This window comes from Erithacus rubecula (assembly GCF_903797595.1).
Source record: "Erithacus rubecula genome assembly, chromosome: 4".
Taxonomy (NCBI): domain Eukaryota; kingdom Metazoa; phylum Chordata; class Aves; order Passeriformes; family Muscicapidae; genus Erithacus; species Erithacus rubecula.
Window position 1 is genome coordinate 41188425 of NC_136686.1, and position 17407 is coordinate 41205831.

At 36.2% G+C, this 17407-nt stretch overlaps 1 protein-coding gene across 6 annotated transcripts in view; it reads left to right on the forward strand.

Annotated features, from left to right (window-relative positions):
• Nucleotides 1-17407, forward strand: part of ADAMTS20 (ADAM metallopeptidase with thrombospondin type 1 motif 20) — an 81830-nt gene that overhangs the window by 17165 nt on the left and 47258 nt on the right. For all 6 annotated transcript variants that reach the window (XR_013774119.1, XR_013774120.1, XR_013774121.1 and 3 more), the window contains exons 5-11: nucleotides 7026-7109; nucleotides 7810-7934; nucleotides 8711-8751; nucleotides 9065-9170; nucleotides 10258-10404; nucleotides 11044-11185; nucleotides 11872-11976. Coding sequence is in view for 3 of the 6 variants with exons in the window: in XM_079304696.1 (XP_079160822.1) it covers nucleotides 7026-7109; nucleotides 7810-7934; nucleotides 8711-8751; nucleotides 9065-9170; nucleotides 10258-10404; nucleotides 11044-11185; nucleotides 11872-11976 (750 nt within the window). In the remaining 3 variants the exon portion in view is untranslated. The remainder of the gene's footprint in view (nucleotides 1-7025; nucleotides 7110-7809; nucleotides 7935-8710; nucleotides 8752-9064; nucleotides 9171-10257; nucleotides 10405-11043; nucleotides 11186-11871; nucleotides 11977-17407) is intronic.

A 17407-nucleotide genomic window follows, 5' to 3' on the forward strand; every position in this document is an offset into this window, starting at 1 on the left:
CTTGTGCATTTGGCATGGTTAAAATGAAAGTGGGCATTTTTTTATGCACCAATGAGTATACATAGCTGGAAACAATTATTTTCAAAGTATCATTCATATAAATCCTCTGAGCTGGTCTCTTTCCTTGGTTTGATAAACGGGTATCTGTAGGGGTATAAAACCTACTATTTTAATTGTGCTGTCCTTGTATTGCAACTACAGGGTGCCTGTATATTATGTATAAATGCCATAATGATACCTCACTACATCTTGAGGTCCACCAATTAATATAGGGGCATTAGTATGCCCAGGTAGCCAAGAAGGTCCATGGCATCCTGTCTTGTATGAGAAGTAATGTGGCCAGCAGGACCAGGGCAGTGATTATTCTCTTGTACTCAACACTGGTGAAGCTGCACCTTAAATGCTGTGTCCAGTTCTGGGCTTCTCACTCCAAGACATGGAGGTCCTGGAGCATGGCCAGAGAAAGGCAATAAGGCTGGTGAAGGGTCTTGAGCACAAGTTATGTGAGGAGTGGCTGAGGAAGCTGAGTTTTACCTGGAAAAAAGGAGGCTCAAGGGAATCTTACCACTGTATACAACTACCTGTCAAGAGACTGTAGTGAGTTGAGGGTCAGTTGTGTCTCCCAAGTAACAAGTGAAGGACCAGAGAAAATGGTTTCAAGCTGCACCAGGAAGGTTTAGAAAAAATGATGTCATGGAGAGGGTTGTGAAGCATTGTAACGGGCTGCCCTGGGAAGCAGAGGAGTCCCCATCCCTGGAGGTAAGTAAAACATCTGCAGATGTGCAGATGTGATGCTTACGGAAAGGGTTTCATAGCAGACTTGGCAGTGTTTGGTTGGACTCACTAATTTTAAGGGTCTTTTCCTACCTAAGTGATTCTATTTTGCAGTATGTAGGCAGAGACATACTTGCCTGTCTTTACATTTCACTGCTATTAGTACTATTTACTACAATTTTTTTCTGGGTGGTGGTTGTTCTTGATTAGATATTCAGTGTTCAGACTCATCTCTATGACTTTGTCTTCTATAGTAATCATTCAAGGGGTGTTCCCAAGGCAAAGGCTCAGTACTGTTCATTTATGACTAAGACCTTGCTTTAAACTGACTGGGACTCATCTCATATAATAAGAATAGCAACAAAGAATAAGGAGACATTGCCAAGCAGCAGTCATGTTTCTCTAAGTAGCTTCTAAGGGCTATGTCTAAGCCTGTCTATGGCTGTGTCTTGTGAAGTGATCTTTTTAGGTAGTTTCTTTTAGATTCTGAAAGGAAGGATGCATTGGCATTGTTCTGTACATGATGGCATTTGATATGATCTGATTATTACTGTGGTACATATTTTCATTGAAGAGTTGTAGATGGTGATGATCATGACTGTTACCATCTTCTGAGTTACTGAAATATTAAAGGGATATCTTTACACCCATCAAGTTACAAGTTAGAGGTAAGACAGAACACAGGCATTCTGATAGGATGTCCCCAGCTGGCAGCTAAGCTCCACACAGCCACTTGCTTACTCCCCCACCACCAAAAGCAGGGGGAGAATCAGAAGGGTAAAAACTAGAAACTCATGGGTTAGATAAATAAAGTTTAATAGGGGAAGCAAGGAATTAATTCAGTGCTTCCTATGGGCAGGCAGGTGTTCAGCCATCTCCAGGAGAGCAGGGGCCCCATTGCATGTAATGGTTACTAGGGAATACAAATGCCATCACTCCAAACATCCCTCTCTTCCTCCTCTTTCCCCACACTCTATACACTGAGCATGATGTCATATGGTCTGGAATCTCTCTGTGGTCAGTCTGGGTCACCTCTCCAGGTTTTGTCTCCTCCCAACCCCCCAAGCACCCCCAGTCTCCTCCCCAGTGTGGCAGTACGAGAAACAGGAATGGCCTTGGCTCTGTGTAAGCCCTGCTCAGCAATAACAAAAACATCTGTATATTATCAACCCTGTGATCAGCACAAATCTAAAATACAGCCACATACTAGCCACTGTGAAGACAATTAGCTCTACCCTAGCCAAAACTGACACAAAAGGGAGCCCAGCCTTTAAAAGGGATGTATTCTTTCCTTATGCCTCCACTAAAGCACTCCAGTAGGTGAGGTGTGGAACTTCTGCTTGGCTAACTCAGGGGATAGTAGATTGAACAAGACTTGGGTGAGGGGGCAGTAGATGACCTAAAACTGTAAGTCTGAGGCAGAGCTGTGCTTGTGCAAATTTGCCTGAGAAGTCTTTGCTGCCATTAGGATCCACTTTTTTTGTGCAGAAACGTACATGCAACAGAATTGGAGTAGCACCAACAGAAATAACACGGCTCTTTCTCTTTCACTGAAGCAGTAACTGCTCATATATCTCATGACTTCAGACAATTTTTGGGTCTTATGAAATATATGATGGAATCGATATGGCACTGGAAAAGGTGAAGGAGAAATCTCCCAGATCCTGGGTATCTTCAATGCTTTCAGCACTGCAATGATACATATGAGGTTTTGGAGCCTTCAAAAGACATACAAGCTATGTAGTGGTACCCTGAAAGTGTTTCTTTCAGGGGATATGAATGTTTGTATTTTCTTGGTACCATGGTTGTGTGTAACAGACAATAGGAAAGAAAAAGAGGTCTTGTGATACAATGTTTTTGGGAAAAAAGGAAAGAAAAAAAAGAGCTGAACAAGATACATCCAATTGGATTTTGATTTATCATCTACTTATCTTCCGGCCTCTAGGTGTACTTGGTTGTTTATGAGCACCTTTTCTAAATATGGCCTTTTTCCACTATTCACAGTCACATTTTTGTGGGCAGTTGCAATAGGGATGTCTTGAGAAACTAAACTTTGTAACCAAGTTGCCAATCAACTGGCAGCCAAGGTTGTCTGACTTAATATTTCAAAATTTCATCAACATAAACGCTGTGATCCTTCCACTAAAGTGTAACTAGTTTCATATATATATATATATATTTTTTTTTTCCCATTCTTTGTTGCTATACTCAGGTGCAGAGGCTGGTTTTAAGAGTTTGAAAAATCTCTTTGAAATTAAATTCACTTTTTCTTGGCTATTACCTCCTACTTCTCTGAAGCCTGTTTTTAGATCACTGTAAAGCAAGTAGATCTGGAAATTGTAAAGAAATGGTGTATTCTATTAAATTCCTATCCTATTTCATCATCCTTTTTCATGAATGCTTCCAATAAGAGATAATTGAGAGGGGTACCTTAGAACACAGGAGCAGGTAGTACTAACTTCTTATTTTTTTTCACTAAAAATAAGAATCTTATATTCTAGATCTCTGATAGTTCCCTGCATCATTATATCATTTCAAGTCCCTTGCTTATTTTAGTTTTCCTAGTTTCTTAGGTAAATCTTTAAGTTTGATTTGTGGTTATCATTTTTCAGGATTTTTCTCTTCATATGGGTTCAGCCATGCTGAGAATGTATACTGAACTTTGCTGGTAAGGGCATCTTGTTATCAGCATACAGTCTTGCTCTTTGATCTTTGAAAGCAGTGGTAATAACTAAATGTTTAGAGGCCATGAAAGTGCTCATGAAGTAAAGCATCCATAGTTTGACTGAAACATAGGGTTAATGAGAGCAGTGTTATTTTACATTTAGCATCTCTCATAATGGAAACAGGTATGTTTAAGATTTTGGCAGGAGCTGCTGACCTCTGGCATCTACCTTACATTATTTCAGTCCTCAGCTATTCTCCAGAGATAAGCAGTACATAATTCAGATGATGCACAGATACGCTATTGAATGTCCTGTAATAGATTCTCTTCAGGCATGCAATGAGATATTTTTTTCTCAAATATGCATCTGCTCTGGGGTATGAGTAACTGGTTTTGTGTTTTGGAGATACACTTTTACTCGAATGTTTTAAGTGGACATTGGGCTAACAGGCAGGAAGGAAGACTCTTGATTCTGTTTTATGTTGGTTTCTTTGCCTGCACTATGTTTCCAGATTTTGTTGGCAGGATAACCTTGACAAAAAGCACTTGCACAGTAGTTAAATAATTTTTTCAAGGAACTATTAATGTATGTAGGGAACATCCATCAACTACAGTATAAGTACTACTACAACCATGAACAAGAACTTCTAAGTTTTAGATACAAAAAGGCTTCAGCCTCAACTCCTTGCCTAGATCATTCTAATCACCCAGGTGCAGATATTATCTCTACTATAGCAGAGGAGGCATTTGGGAAACTTAAGGCTAGTTTTGCACTGAAGGTTGAAAGTCACTGTTTAGGCACTCAGGCATTGTTTGGTGTTAGCTGAACCTAGTTAACTGTCCCATTCATTTCTCAATCCCTTTGCCTATTCTACCTGATATATATATAGAATACTGGACAACTCATGTATTGGTTTTTGTTGATTGGGTCGCTACTCAGATGACCTGCATGCTCTTTCCTTGACAGCCAGTGAAATGTGTTGGGTTCCTGAGTTTCAGAGCTTTCTATTCCAAAACCAGACATTAACTAGACTGATTTACAGGTTAATTAAGAGATGTTTCTGACTAATCTAGTGGCATTCTGTGATGGAGATGTATCAGGGGCAAGGAGAGAGCTCTGCTGCATCATCTGTAAAGCCTTTGATACAGCCTCTCCACTGCAGTGTGGCCAGTAAATTGGAAAGATATGGGTTTGATGTATGGACTGGATAGATAGATGGATAAGGAACTGACTGGATGGCCATTCCAAAGAGTTATCATCAATGGCTCAACATCCAAACAGAAACCAGTAATGAGTGGTGTCCCTCAAGGGTCTGTATTGGAACAGCACTTTTTAATATCTTGAGTAGTGACACCGGCAGTGTAATTATGTGCACACTCATCAAGTTTTCAAATCACACCAAGTTCAGTGATTCAGTTGAGTTGCTTATGGGATGGGATGTCATCCAGAGTGACCTTGAGAGGCTTGAGGAGTGGGCCTGTGAATTTCGTGAAGGTCTGCAAGGCCAAGTGAAACAGCCATGTCCAGTGAAAGATGTCTGTGTTAATGCTATACATATGTAATCATCTCATATAGGTTTATGTTGTAACAAATTGTCAGTTGTAAGTGCCTCTGGTATCAGTTTAAATGGTATTAGAATAAATCCTTGGAACAAGTGTCTTCCAGTCCTTGGAATAAGCCAAAGATCCTCACAGATCTCATTTCAGGTTCTTCTCTGACATGATTTTGGGATGCCATATGAACCCATATTCTGTTTCTTTGCTGAAGAGAAATAAAATTTAAAAGAGCTGGGCTGGAATTAATCTGCCTTAGCCTCATGCATCTGAAAATTAGACATCTTGTCTCCTTCCATAGTAAACGGATGAAGAAATGAAATAGCTGCTCTTCCTATCTTGTATGAAAATATATGTTGAAATAAATATCTCTAGATAGTCAAGTCTACAAAATACTTCATCCCTTCTCCTTCTCAATTGACCATTGATGGAATTTGTTCCCTATTAGTTACATGAGTTGAGATGGATGTAATAACTGTGTTACTGTGAGACAGCAGTTCCTACAGGAACTTGGACTGTAGGGAGATAAATTCCCAGAAATATCCTTTCTAAGTTTATTGAAGTGAATCTCAAAGTATAAGAACAAATTATGAGCTTGATTGTGGTAAAGTTATTTTGATATTAGAAAAATGGTGGTTTATTCTACTCAAGTTCTGCCTGAATTGTTCTTGAGCATCTCAGATACTTTTTGTAAAGGCTTCTGAGTTTATCCATGCCCAGTGGATTCAGCACTTCAGCAAGTGAGATTTTTGAGAGATGTTCCTCATTCCCACCTAAGAGTCATTGGATACTTGCTGGTTAGTAACTAAGAAAGCAGTCCATATGGAAAGAAGCAAACAATGGTTGTAGTGCTCTGAAATGTGTTCTCCACATGGGTTCAGTAGCTCTGGCTCCTCCCCTACTCATTGAATCCTCTACTTCCAGCTTGGTTGTCAACAAAGGAATGAAGGGTAGTGCTGCATATTGTGTTTTCTCCAGTTTAGAGAAAGGTGGGGCATGAATTGGGAGCCAGTGGTCTGTCAGTTCTAAGTTTTAGTATTATTACTTGACCTCAGGTAAATAGAATTTTTATACTGAAAGGCTGTGGTTTCACAAGCAATTTGAGCAAGTTCAAGTGGCTCAAAAAACTTATGAAATAGGTCTGTTCTTCTTTTCCTTTCTGTTTATCAGCACTTGTGTTGGAGACTGCACCAGGAATGAGAACATATTGACAAGTATTACATGATTTTAAAAAATAATTTTGCAGCTGGATCAGTTTCTTGATTACTTTTGAAGCACAAGCTTGAAGGGAAGAAAGGCAGTACTTCTGTGTTTGGTGGCAACTTTTGTTTATATGAGGTTGTCATTTGACTACTGCTTTAAGCCAGAATTCACATGGATGAGATATCTGAAGCTGTTATTTGTAATGTGTAAACTTTTTTACTGCTTTTAGGAAAAGTGACTTTCAAAGTAGTTCACTTTGGTGTATGGAATTGACTCATGATTTTTACTATCTGTCTGCAAGAGTCTGTATAAAAATGCCTGTTGGGTATACAAATACAAATTTCATGGATGCAGAAAGATGCCTTTGTGTGTGTTGTGTATTTTCAATACAGTTTTACAACTCAGTCCAGCTTCCATTAAAAGCAAGGTAAAAACTTACTGGTTCAAGGTTGCTTTTTACAACTCTAATATTTCAGGAAGTGATTCTACAAATCATCCGTATAAAGCAGCTTATGCCTCACAGTCACAGTAACATTACTTTTTTCCTTTCTTTGATATTTTAGAAATAAACTGTTTAACAAGTGTCTTTACTTCAGCATTTCAACATGGTGTCTGTCTCTTTGGAAACTAATATAGAATTGAAGCTATTCAAATATTAACTGAGAAAACCTTTTTTTTTGTGACTTTGTCCTTGGGTAGAAGGTACAGTTGGATTTGTGAGATACTGGTTGTGTAGTGGCTTAGTTTTCTTTGGTAATTTGTTTGTTTCATTAAAAAAGATAGTTTACCAAGTGAGTTTAATGCTCTAATTTTTTTTTTTCCATTTTAGGTTGCAGCAATCTATAAAGATTCAACTATTGGAAATCTTATAAATATAGTTATTGTCAAATTAATTGTAATTCACAATGAACAGGTAAGAAAAAGAAATATTTAGAAGATATCATTCTTATACAAGAAAAAAATGCGTGAACTTGCATTGTAATTATGCAGTTTAAAATTTTTTAGTTTAAATATATGATATTTTCTTAAACTATGTAATTTTGTTTTAAAATAGAAAACAATAGGTCAAATGCAAGGTTAACTTCAGGGCCAGTATTTAATGCCTCTATTTTCCTGTCTCTCTATTAGCATGTCCAGTTGATCTATACTGATATAAATCAGATAGTATATGAAAGCTTATGGCAGAACTACCTAAAGTGTGGTTATGTTCATGGAAACATGGCAGGAAAATGGCAGTTTTTATGAGGGTTTTGATGGAAGGCATTCAGCCCTAACAGCTGTAATATTTTAAGATTGCAAGAAGTATTTGCTTTTCAAATACTGGATTTAATATTTGTTTATCATAAATGTCATGTCACTGTATTTTTCTAATATTTAATGCATGGTAAATGCTCACATACATTGTTTAGAATAATGGGTTCTTATGACTGATGTAGCTAAATTCAGATCTGACCCATCAAACAAATCTGCTGAGGGAATTCTTGTGTGCAGTCCTGCTGACTTTCTTTCCACGCTCAAGTCATTGCTTTGCAGATTAGCACCACAAATGGCAATGTAGTAAGTGCATGAATATTAAAGCCCTTATTTGATGTTTTTGGCCATTTCTTGCTTAGGAAGGACCAGCTATCACTTTTAATGCAGCTACCACTCTTCGTAATTTTTGCTTATGGCAGCAAGCACAAAACACTGTGGATGATACTCACCCTTCTCATCATGATACTGCTGTTCTCATCACTAGGTACAGTATCTAAAACAGCCACAATTACTCAGATAGGTGAGACAAATGATTCAGTTTTGTTTTTACAATATAATATTTCAACCATTCCACTAACATTGTTCATAGTTAAGTGAATAACACTATTTTGCCCTTCGAAAACAATGATTATCAATATGTGAGCAATTACTCTGACATTGATATGTTGATAGATAAGCATCTAATGATCTTTCCATTAAAGATGATAGAAATTAATTAGACCTGAAAGTGTCTGAAAGGAATTTAAATCTTTAGCTATAGTACATACATGTGATAAGTGAGGAGTGTTGTAATAGAGTCAACTGAAGGATGCAGTGACAGACAGCTCCTGATAGCCCTGATACAATCAGGCACCAATCACCTCACTGAGCATTCTGATGTTCATTCTTTATAATAGTCTCTTTTTCACTCTTTTTTCTCACTAATTTCTTCCCCAGTGTTCAAGTTTCAAGTATACTGCAATCTGCACATTTGTCAGCATCATTTCATACTTATCATTTCATATCTACCTTCTGCATTGTAGAGAAAGAATGTAATAAATTTTTATTCTTTGCATGCGAGATAAAAAGCAGTATTGTGGGCTTTGTCTGGTGAAATTTAAATTACTTATTTCACTGGAGTATAAATTGTTTGAATGGCCTGTAACATTAAAAATTGAGAATCAGATTGGCAATTGCTGTAACTAGTATAGCAATAATGAAATACTTTTAAAATTCTCTTTTATATGCTGTAATGATTTGAAATAAATCTTTTCTTTCAAGGGAAGATATCTGCAGAGCTAGAGAGAAGTGTGATACTCTTGGTGAGTTACTCTTTTTTCATCAGTATGATTTTATATATGAGAATATATAAAGGAGTGTGAGGAGAAAAATCTGTTAGCAATAAATCGGAAAATAGATAGAAAATTCAAGGCACACAGACAAAAATAACGATTTCAATTGCTTATTGCTGTTCTTGGCATGTACTTTGGTGCCAGGTGGTTGTTCTTTTTGTGTAAATTTGCTGCAGACTTGAGGCATGACTTTAGACTTGAGTGCTTTAGCATTCACTATAATACATGGCAATACATGAAAATTCATTCCCTTAAGCTTTTATATAAGGATTCACTTTTGCAGGTTTAGCAGAGCTAGGTACAATGTGTGACCCACTACGCAGTTGTTCTGTAAGTGAAGAAAATGGACTGAGTGCTGCTTTTACTATAGCACATGAGCTTGGACATGTGTAAGTACCTATTTCCTGGCAGGTAATTTTTTTTTTTTTTAATTTCCTTTTAAATATGACAAATTTCAGCAGTGGACTTTGCATTTCTAAGAGGGTGCAGTCTGATATGTCATTTTAGTCATTATTTTTACCCCTTGCAGTAAGCCAGGTAAAGAAATTGTGAATTTTATCACTATCCTGAATTTTGGGAAAAACTGTCCAAAGAGATTAGTTCTGTTTGTCATATGAACTGGTTGGGACATTGGGACATACCCTAGATAGTGCAACATAGTCCTGTTAAGTCTAAGTATATTCTAATCCTGTTAGGAATTTACCTTTAAGAAAAGACAATGGTTAATATAACACAGAAATATTCTTCCTTGTGTTTGATCCTTTCAGAATACACTAGAGTAACACAAAGAGAAACACTTTACACTGAAAAATAAGAGGAGATGACAGCATTTTATTTTATGAAGCATACCTCATCAGTGATGGCAGAAAGGTGCTATACTCTAGCTCCATGAGCATGCCACAGTGTAGGTAACGTTCTGTAGGTTACAGAGCTCAGTAGTTAGCTTGTGCATTTTCATGTGCCTGCAAGTCCACTTAAACACATGCTATTTGTCTTGGTACTTGAACTGGGACAGTAAAATAAGATGGTGTGTTAGTTGCATTGAGTATGATATTGATGTGCTCTCCAGTTTTTGTTACTGAATAGTAAGAGTGATGATGTGAGTATTGGGGTTGCATGTTGTGGACAGACCAGCCATGGCCTGTATATTCACTTGAGGAGATGGGTTGTTCCTTTAAAGTGGCACACTCCTAAAACACTGGAATTTTTCTGGTAAGCTAAAAAATTATGTTAATTGTAAAACTGGTCCTGTACCCACCACTGTATAACCAGGAGTAGTTGGATAGGGGGATAATTATGTAAGGCATTTTAAAGATACCTATTGCCAAAAGGTCAGATAGATGTATTAAGTGAGTCCCATTAAATTTTAAGGCATTTTCAAACTCAAAACTCAAGCATGTGTTGTGACAGCAAAGAGAGTTTCAGTTAATTATTGCTGAATTTGTTTTGGCGTTTCTCTGTTTGGTTTTTTTTTAGGTTTAATGTGCCTCATGATGATAGTTTTAAATGTAAAGAAGCTGGAATTAAAAATCAGTATCATGTGATGGCTCCAACTTTAAATTATCATACAAGTCCATGGACCTGGTCAAAATGCAGTCAAAAATATATCACTGAATTTCTTGAGTGAGTGTCAATATAATGCTTTGGTTTGGAGTGGGTTTTTTTTTGTTTTTTCTTTTTCCTCCTACCAATTTCATTTATTTTTGAGAAGTATTGTAAAGGTATTGCATAAATATAGTTTTTGAATTGTTCTTTGATTTAACCACTGACTTGCATGGTCTCAGTCCTCCACAAAAATACATGCACTTACTTTTTCGGTGAATCATGACCTTATTAAAATTACACTGAACATGCAAAGCTTAGAAGTTTAGGGTTTTTTTAATGTAGTGGTATTGTTTACTGAAAATGCCTTTAGGATTGTTTTAGTAGGTTACAATATGCACCCTTTATTTTCTAAAGTTTTTATGTTAAAAATAAGGGATGGGCATAATTTAGGCAGTACCATTTTTTTCCTTTTTTTTGAAAAAACGAGAAGAAACCAAACTTATTTTTTTTGGTGGATATAAATGCAAAATATGTGAAAGAAAAATCAAGTGACCTGATACATTTCATTATTCATTAATTCACTTAAAGTCATTATATAGGCAAGTAGGCATGCAAACCCATAACTCCACAGACATATGCACGTATGTTCTGTGAATAGTGAGAAGGTTCCCAATGAACTGAGTGATTTATTCACATTTTGTTCCTGTTTTACAACAGTACTGGTTATGGTGAATGCCTCCTAGACAAACCTAGTGGAGGAACATATGATCTTTCCTCTCAGCTCCCTGGGTCAATGTATGATGTCAACAAGCAGTGTGAGCTTACGTTTGGCATTGGGTCACAAGTATGCCCTTACCTGGTGAGTGAAAACCAGACAAAGTCATGCTTAATCTTTACTAAAAAATTACTGAAAATTACTGGTTTGGGAATAATTTTATCCTGAAATAAGTGAAATCCCATGTTATATTGTTTTGAAGTGGAAGAGTTCAGTAAACAGCATTGCAATTTCACATGTGAGATGTCTATAGCAATAGAAGGTAGGTTCCATTCATTTTGATTTCCATATCTATGAATGTGATAATTCCTTTAAAATATCTAAAACTGCATAAACTAAAGCTTCTTGCAACAATTTTAAGGGATTTATTTGAGCACTTCCTGCAAATTTTGCAGTTGGAAAATGAGGCTTTCTGCTTAATTTTCTAGTCAGTACATTTAATTCCTATTAAATTCCCTTAGACTCTTTTTCTGGGGGTTTATGTGGAAACTAGTGCATATTATTGACCTCTTACATATTTTTAAATAAAATTTTCTACTGAAGTAGAAAATGAAGTTATCTGGTAATCTGATGGGATCAATTTTAGATATTTCACATGCCTGCTTGGCCTTAAGCAAAATCTGTTTTGGTTTTGTGGGGTTTTATATATGAAAAATGATAGTACAATAGCAAACACCAAGCCTGCACGGTGTGAGAAAATAAAAATAATCACAACTAATGTCTAAAATCTTATTGCAGGTGCAACAAAAGTAATCTGGTTTTCTTTTTAGAAACAATGCAAACGCTTGTGGTGCACTAGCACAGAAGGTGTTCACAAGGGTTGTCGTACTCAGCACATGCCCTTGGCTGATGGAACAGTTTGTGGTGTAGGAATGGTAAGCCTTGTTTTGTTTCTCAGTACTTGCAATTTTGGATGTAGGTAAGAAAGATCAGTGCTTACTGTATGGCAGTACTGTGCCTAGAGAATACTTATTGTGTGAAAATTGTCTACCTGACTTTACCTGCAGTTTCCCTTAATTCTGTAAATATGTGATATAAAAACCCACAGTTTATCTGTTCAGAATAATTATTAAAGTTTACAGATGCCACACTGGTTAAAAGTAGGTGAAAGAGGTAAGGGGAAAGTTGACATCTTTCCTTCTGTTTGAAACATTCAGCTCTTGCCTAATAAGTTGTTTTTTTCCTGATCAGTAGTGTCCAAAGTAGAATTATCTGAAATAGGACGTCCCTTAAGTGTGTTTTGTCTTGTTGAGGGTGTTTATTGAACCAGAACAAATTAAGTATGAATCACTTAGGTACAGGTGTATGCTTTTTTGGAGAGAGGGAGTCTTTGCATTACCATCTGGTCTCAGTGGTTGTTTGTATCTACATTGTATATGATTCAGAGAAAATATGAAAATGTGTCAATACCTCTTCACCCACTTCAGCAGGTGCCTTAAGCACCTATCACTAGCGTTCATTTTCTGTCTTGCCTATTGTAACATAGTTCAGGATGCTTGGGTCTACTCAGTGCTAAAAACAGGAGCTCTTTTCTCATTTATACCCCAACGTATAAGAGTGCCTAGCTGCTTGAAGTATGGATTGAATGCTTTGATAGATTAAAAAAAAGAAATGAAAACTGCATTTCCTATATTCTGCTCATTGGTTTATTTGTTAAAGAGTTCTTGGGTAATAAAGATGCCATTCACTGCTTCCTCATTTGGAAGTCTTTGAATGCAGATCCTGATTTGTAAACTTGGACAATATAGCCTTCCTTGGGCTGTCCATAAGGGTCATGAATATCTAATTAGCAGATATAGTCAAGGCACTTACAAAGCCTTGATAGAAACAGAAATAGTGGTGGAAGCTAGTTGTATCCAGTTTCCAGTGAAGATTTGAGGCTTTTAGTTTTGGATTTGTATGTAGTTTGGGAATTGAATAGAAGTTAGGTGCTTAACTTCTTTACTGGTCTAGTATTTGACTTCTTCATGTCTCACTTCACCACCAGCAAACAGAAGTGTTTTCTTACTTGTCAGGGTATTGTGAAAATAAATATTTTTGAGATTTTTTTACATGGTCAGGTATGACAGTGATTATCTTTAGCGTGGGTGGTTTATTATGTTCAGCTGCTTTTATATAGTAGTGTGCTTTGGCAGCATCAGGGACTGTGGGAGCAATGTTAATTTCTTTAGAGTAATTTTATATACTCAAAAATGATTCAAAATTTTAATTTAATTTATTTGTATAATAGGCTGCTACATTTCACTCAGTTATTTCTAAATTTCTCCCAATAAATTTTAATCTTAAAAGATTCTATGTTTGGTAAGACAATATTAGTGAGGAATTGGAAAATAGTGCCTTAATGGATAAAAAATGTAGTGGGTAAATTGTCTCAAATGGCTTGTTTCTGTCTTTCAAGATTAGAAGAAGTTACTTGAAGGCTGTAGTGGAAGCTTTGCTTGATTATAGCCTATGCATGCCGTTGGTGCTACAATGTTTAACCCATTTTTCAGTCAGCCACTCATCAGAAAGGAAGTTCATCTTTTATGTAAACTTCATTTGTAATCTTCAGTTAAATTGACTCTAATTTGCCAACACCAGAGGATTTCTTTTATATAAGAATACAAAACCCTATTTTATGTAATTAGTGCAGTGGAACCATTTTTCTCTAGGAAGTAAAGAGCTAATTACAGTCATTACCTCTGAAAGATGTAAGAAAGAACAGCAATTAATTAATCTGACAAATTGTCATCTGTTCCTGTCTAAAGGACAGCTCTTCTCAAGCTCAGACTGCAAGTTGCTGCTAATGTTAATGGGCATAAGACATGGTAACTACTAATTGTAATTAATATTTTCCAGCAAGCTAAATTGATATATATTTGGCATTTGTGACATTATTACTGTTGCAAATATTCATTATTGTGATGGATAGAGAAAAGATCCATTTAAGGCTTTTTATTTAATTCTAGTATCAACATTTTAAACTCAGATTTCTAATGTCATGTGTTGTATTAATGGATCTTGCTCTATGGACTGCTCTAACAGTTGGATTTAGTGAAGCATATCTGAGTCAAAAAACACCCACCTCCAAAGAGGAAAAGTTGTTGAAACCACCTATCTTCCAGGAGTGGCATTCTCAGAACAGTCTTTATTGCTGTGAAAATAACAGCAAAAATATCCAATATAGTATAAATGGTTTATTGTTATTTTTTGAGGCACCCTGATCCTTCCTGGATTCCTGAGGAGTACAGAAATATGCCCATATTCTCTTGATTCCATGAGTGTTGGAATGGAGAGGTATGATTCTGACCCAAACTTTTCCACGTCCTGGGGATATCCCAGTGTTCTATAATAATGGCAGCTTAAACATTGAAAAAATCAACTGTCACCGAAGTTTGGAAAAATCTCTTTAACAGCAAGAAGGAATTCACATCATACAAGTAACAGTTGAATTGGAAAGCATATGCCTTTTTTGTCTTTTAGAGGCATGTTAATCAATTCTATTCACTGTAGATATATAATGAATATTGAGCTAGCATCTAAAAATATTTAGAATAGCTATTGAGTAAATTAAGATTTCATCCTCGTCCTTTTGGCATAAAAGACAGGGATACAGGGACAACTGAGAATGGGCATGCAGAGCAACAAAGAATTGCTTTGAACAGTAGAAGAAATACCCATCTAATTCTGAAGTCTGCTGTTCTTCACTTGTAGGCAGTGTCCATTTATTGATTACTATTAAGAATTGTTGCATAGCTTGACTACCTCGTGAATGTAATACATGAAGATACTGAATCAGAAAGAATAAATCACTTTATGTGTATATATATGTAAAGTAAGCATAAACAATCAGATGGATTTTATCAGAGTTGGGGATAGGGGAATATGTTCACCATCTGAAAGGAAGCAGCAGATCTTTTGAACTGTAAGAACAGAGTAAAGTATAGGCTCAAACCATATTTTTTTTTCTGTAGACTGGGATTTCTGTGAAGTATTTTCTATGAGCCATAATTTCAGAAAAATTAGAAGTTTCAAGGGAGATATAAAGTATGTAGATTTTTTGCAAGAAAAAATTGAAAACACTGAAAAAATTCAAATGTCATTTGAGTAATAAATGTAGACTCGTCTGAGAATCCATGCCACGAGATAAAGACCTGAGATGCTTTGGTGACAACTTCAGTTAGATGTTTCAAGCTTTATTTCTTCTGCCATGTATGCTTGTTTTATTAACTGCTCTGGTTTAGCTCATTTTATGTGCCTTAGGGTCCCACTTCTTATCTTGGTGGGCTGTGTAGGAAGTGCTTGATTTCAGAGGAGTTCTAGTCCTCTTCTGCATGCATCTACCTCTGTCCTTGATTCAATCAAAATTGAGCATAGCCTGTCAAGGAATGCTTTAATAATTTCTTTCAAGGTTGCTTTCCTAGAAATCTAGCAAGTTCAGTAAGAGGTAAATGGGAAGCTCTCAAAATCAATTTTATCAAATCATAGGTTAATCCATAGGAAAGGCTCAAAGTACTTATTATAAGGAGATTGTTAATGAAAACAAATAAACCCATAGGTTCATTGATTCCAAATTTGAAGTATTTCTAGGTGTTTTGACAGAAAACCAACTGTTGATCTTGACTAGAGAAGCCTTGTCGCTTACTGTAATCTGTATGTTTGGAATTATGTGTGATACCCACTTTACATGATGCATATGCTACATTTGCCATAAAAATGTAGAAACAATTGTTAGCAATTATATTTAAGTTTATGAAAGCTCTATATATCATATTATTCTCAGTGAAGCAATGATTCAAGCCAAGACAGAAGAACATCTGGAACATGTCTGGTGCTGGAGTTTTTTACCGTGACTTCATCATGTTGCTTCTGTAGGAATGCAGCAGAATAATAGCTGAGACAAGTTTGTTCAATAAGCTATTAAAATCCCAGATGTGAGCATATGCTTTGCATTTTTATGGATCAAAATTATATTGCTGTGGGTATAAAGTATTGTGCTACAACTTCTTTCTTGAAATCTCCCTTGAAGTTATTGTAAATGTTTTTCTGGATGGAAGAAGAACCTTAATTCTAGGTCACTGTCTATATTAGAATGCAGTATTCATTCTGTGAAGGAGGATTTAGACTCTTCAGCCTATGGTGTAAAAAATTATTTCCTAAAATGCTAAGGACAGTTCTTGAACAGGCAAGTTCTTCATATTTCCTCCTTTACCTTATGGATGGACTATGTAGAAAGTCTGCCTTTGATTGCTAGAAATTTGATGTTAGGTGCTAGAAGGCTTAGATGTAAAGGTACCTGAAGGCTGTCTTGAAAAAAAATAAAGCAAACTAACAGTAAGCACTGCAGTGAGAATCCATATGCAGTGAAATAATGGTGGCTTTTTGGTTTTAAGTTAAAGCATTAGTATTATGGTTAAGTGATGATCTGGCCAATTGACTGGATCGTTTGCACAGTTCTGTGCCAAGGTCTAGCTTTTGTTCTGTATTTGCTTTGGGTTTGAGAATCATCTAGAATGATCATATTCTTAGGGGGAGGCATTCAGAGCTTAAAAGATACAGCCTATGCAAGAGTTGATATGACAAGAAATTATGCAGGCAGGCAATTTTATTATCAAGTTGGATTAGGAACTCAGACAGAAGCCTGAAAAGAGAATCTCATTCTGTGACAAATTTCTGTTTGGAGAACAAAATGGTTTATAGCATGTGAGCATAAGTATCAATATAGCAAAAGCAAATACTAATTAGGTAAAAATGCTATGTTGGAGTTATTTTAGGCACTGATAAAACCACTGAACAAGATTTGAGTTTTGTGCTAGTCAGCTGTATCCAGACAGACTGCACACAATTTTTGTGTATTCAGCAAAGTTTGTTTCTTGATAGTTTATACAATAAATGTGTAATAACTCTTAAGAGATTCTATGTAATGTTGAAATTAATTGTAAAATAAGGAGGTTTAATTCTTGTTTTATTATTTAATCTTTTGTGTATCAGAGATTCTTAAATTGTTTTATGTGCCAGATACTTTATTTATCCTTTTAGAGTTTAAGGTAATTTGAGACTGTTTTATCTTGCAAAGGCAAAGCCTAGGCTTCAGAAATAACAAGCATTTGAGTTGATATAACCTGCTCTAGTTACTGATCCATATACTGTATTTCCTGCAGGGAGAGATGGAATCAGCCACTCCCTGTCAATACAACTAGCAGAACCCTCCTGACAACAAACATACTTAGTGGAAGGTCTAATCCTGAGTCTGAAAACAGGCATCTAAAATAAAGAATTCTCTCCATTATGTATGAGCACTGACCCCATGTATTCAGTCCTGGCCAG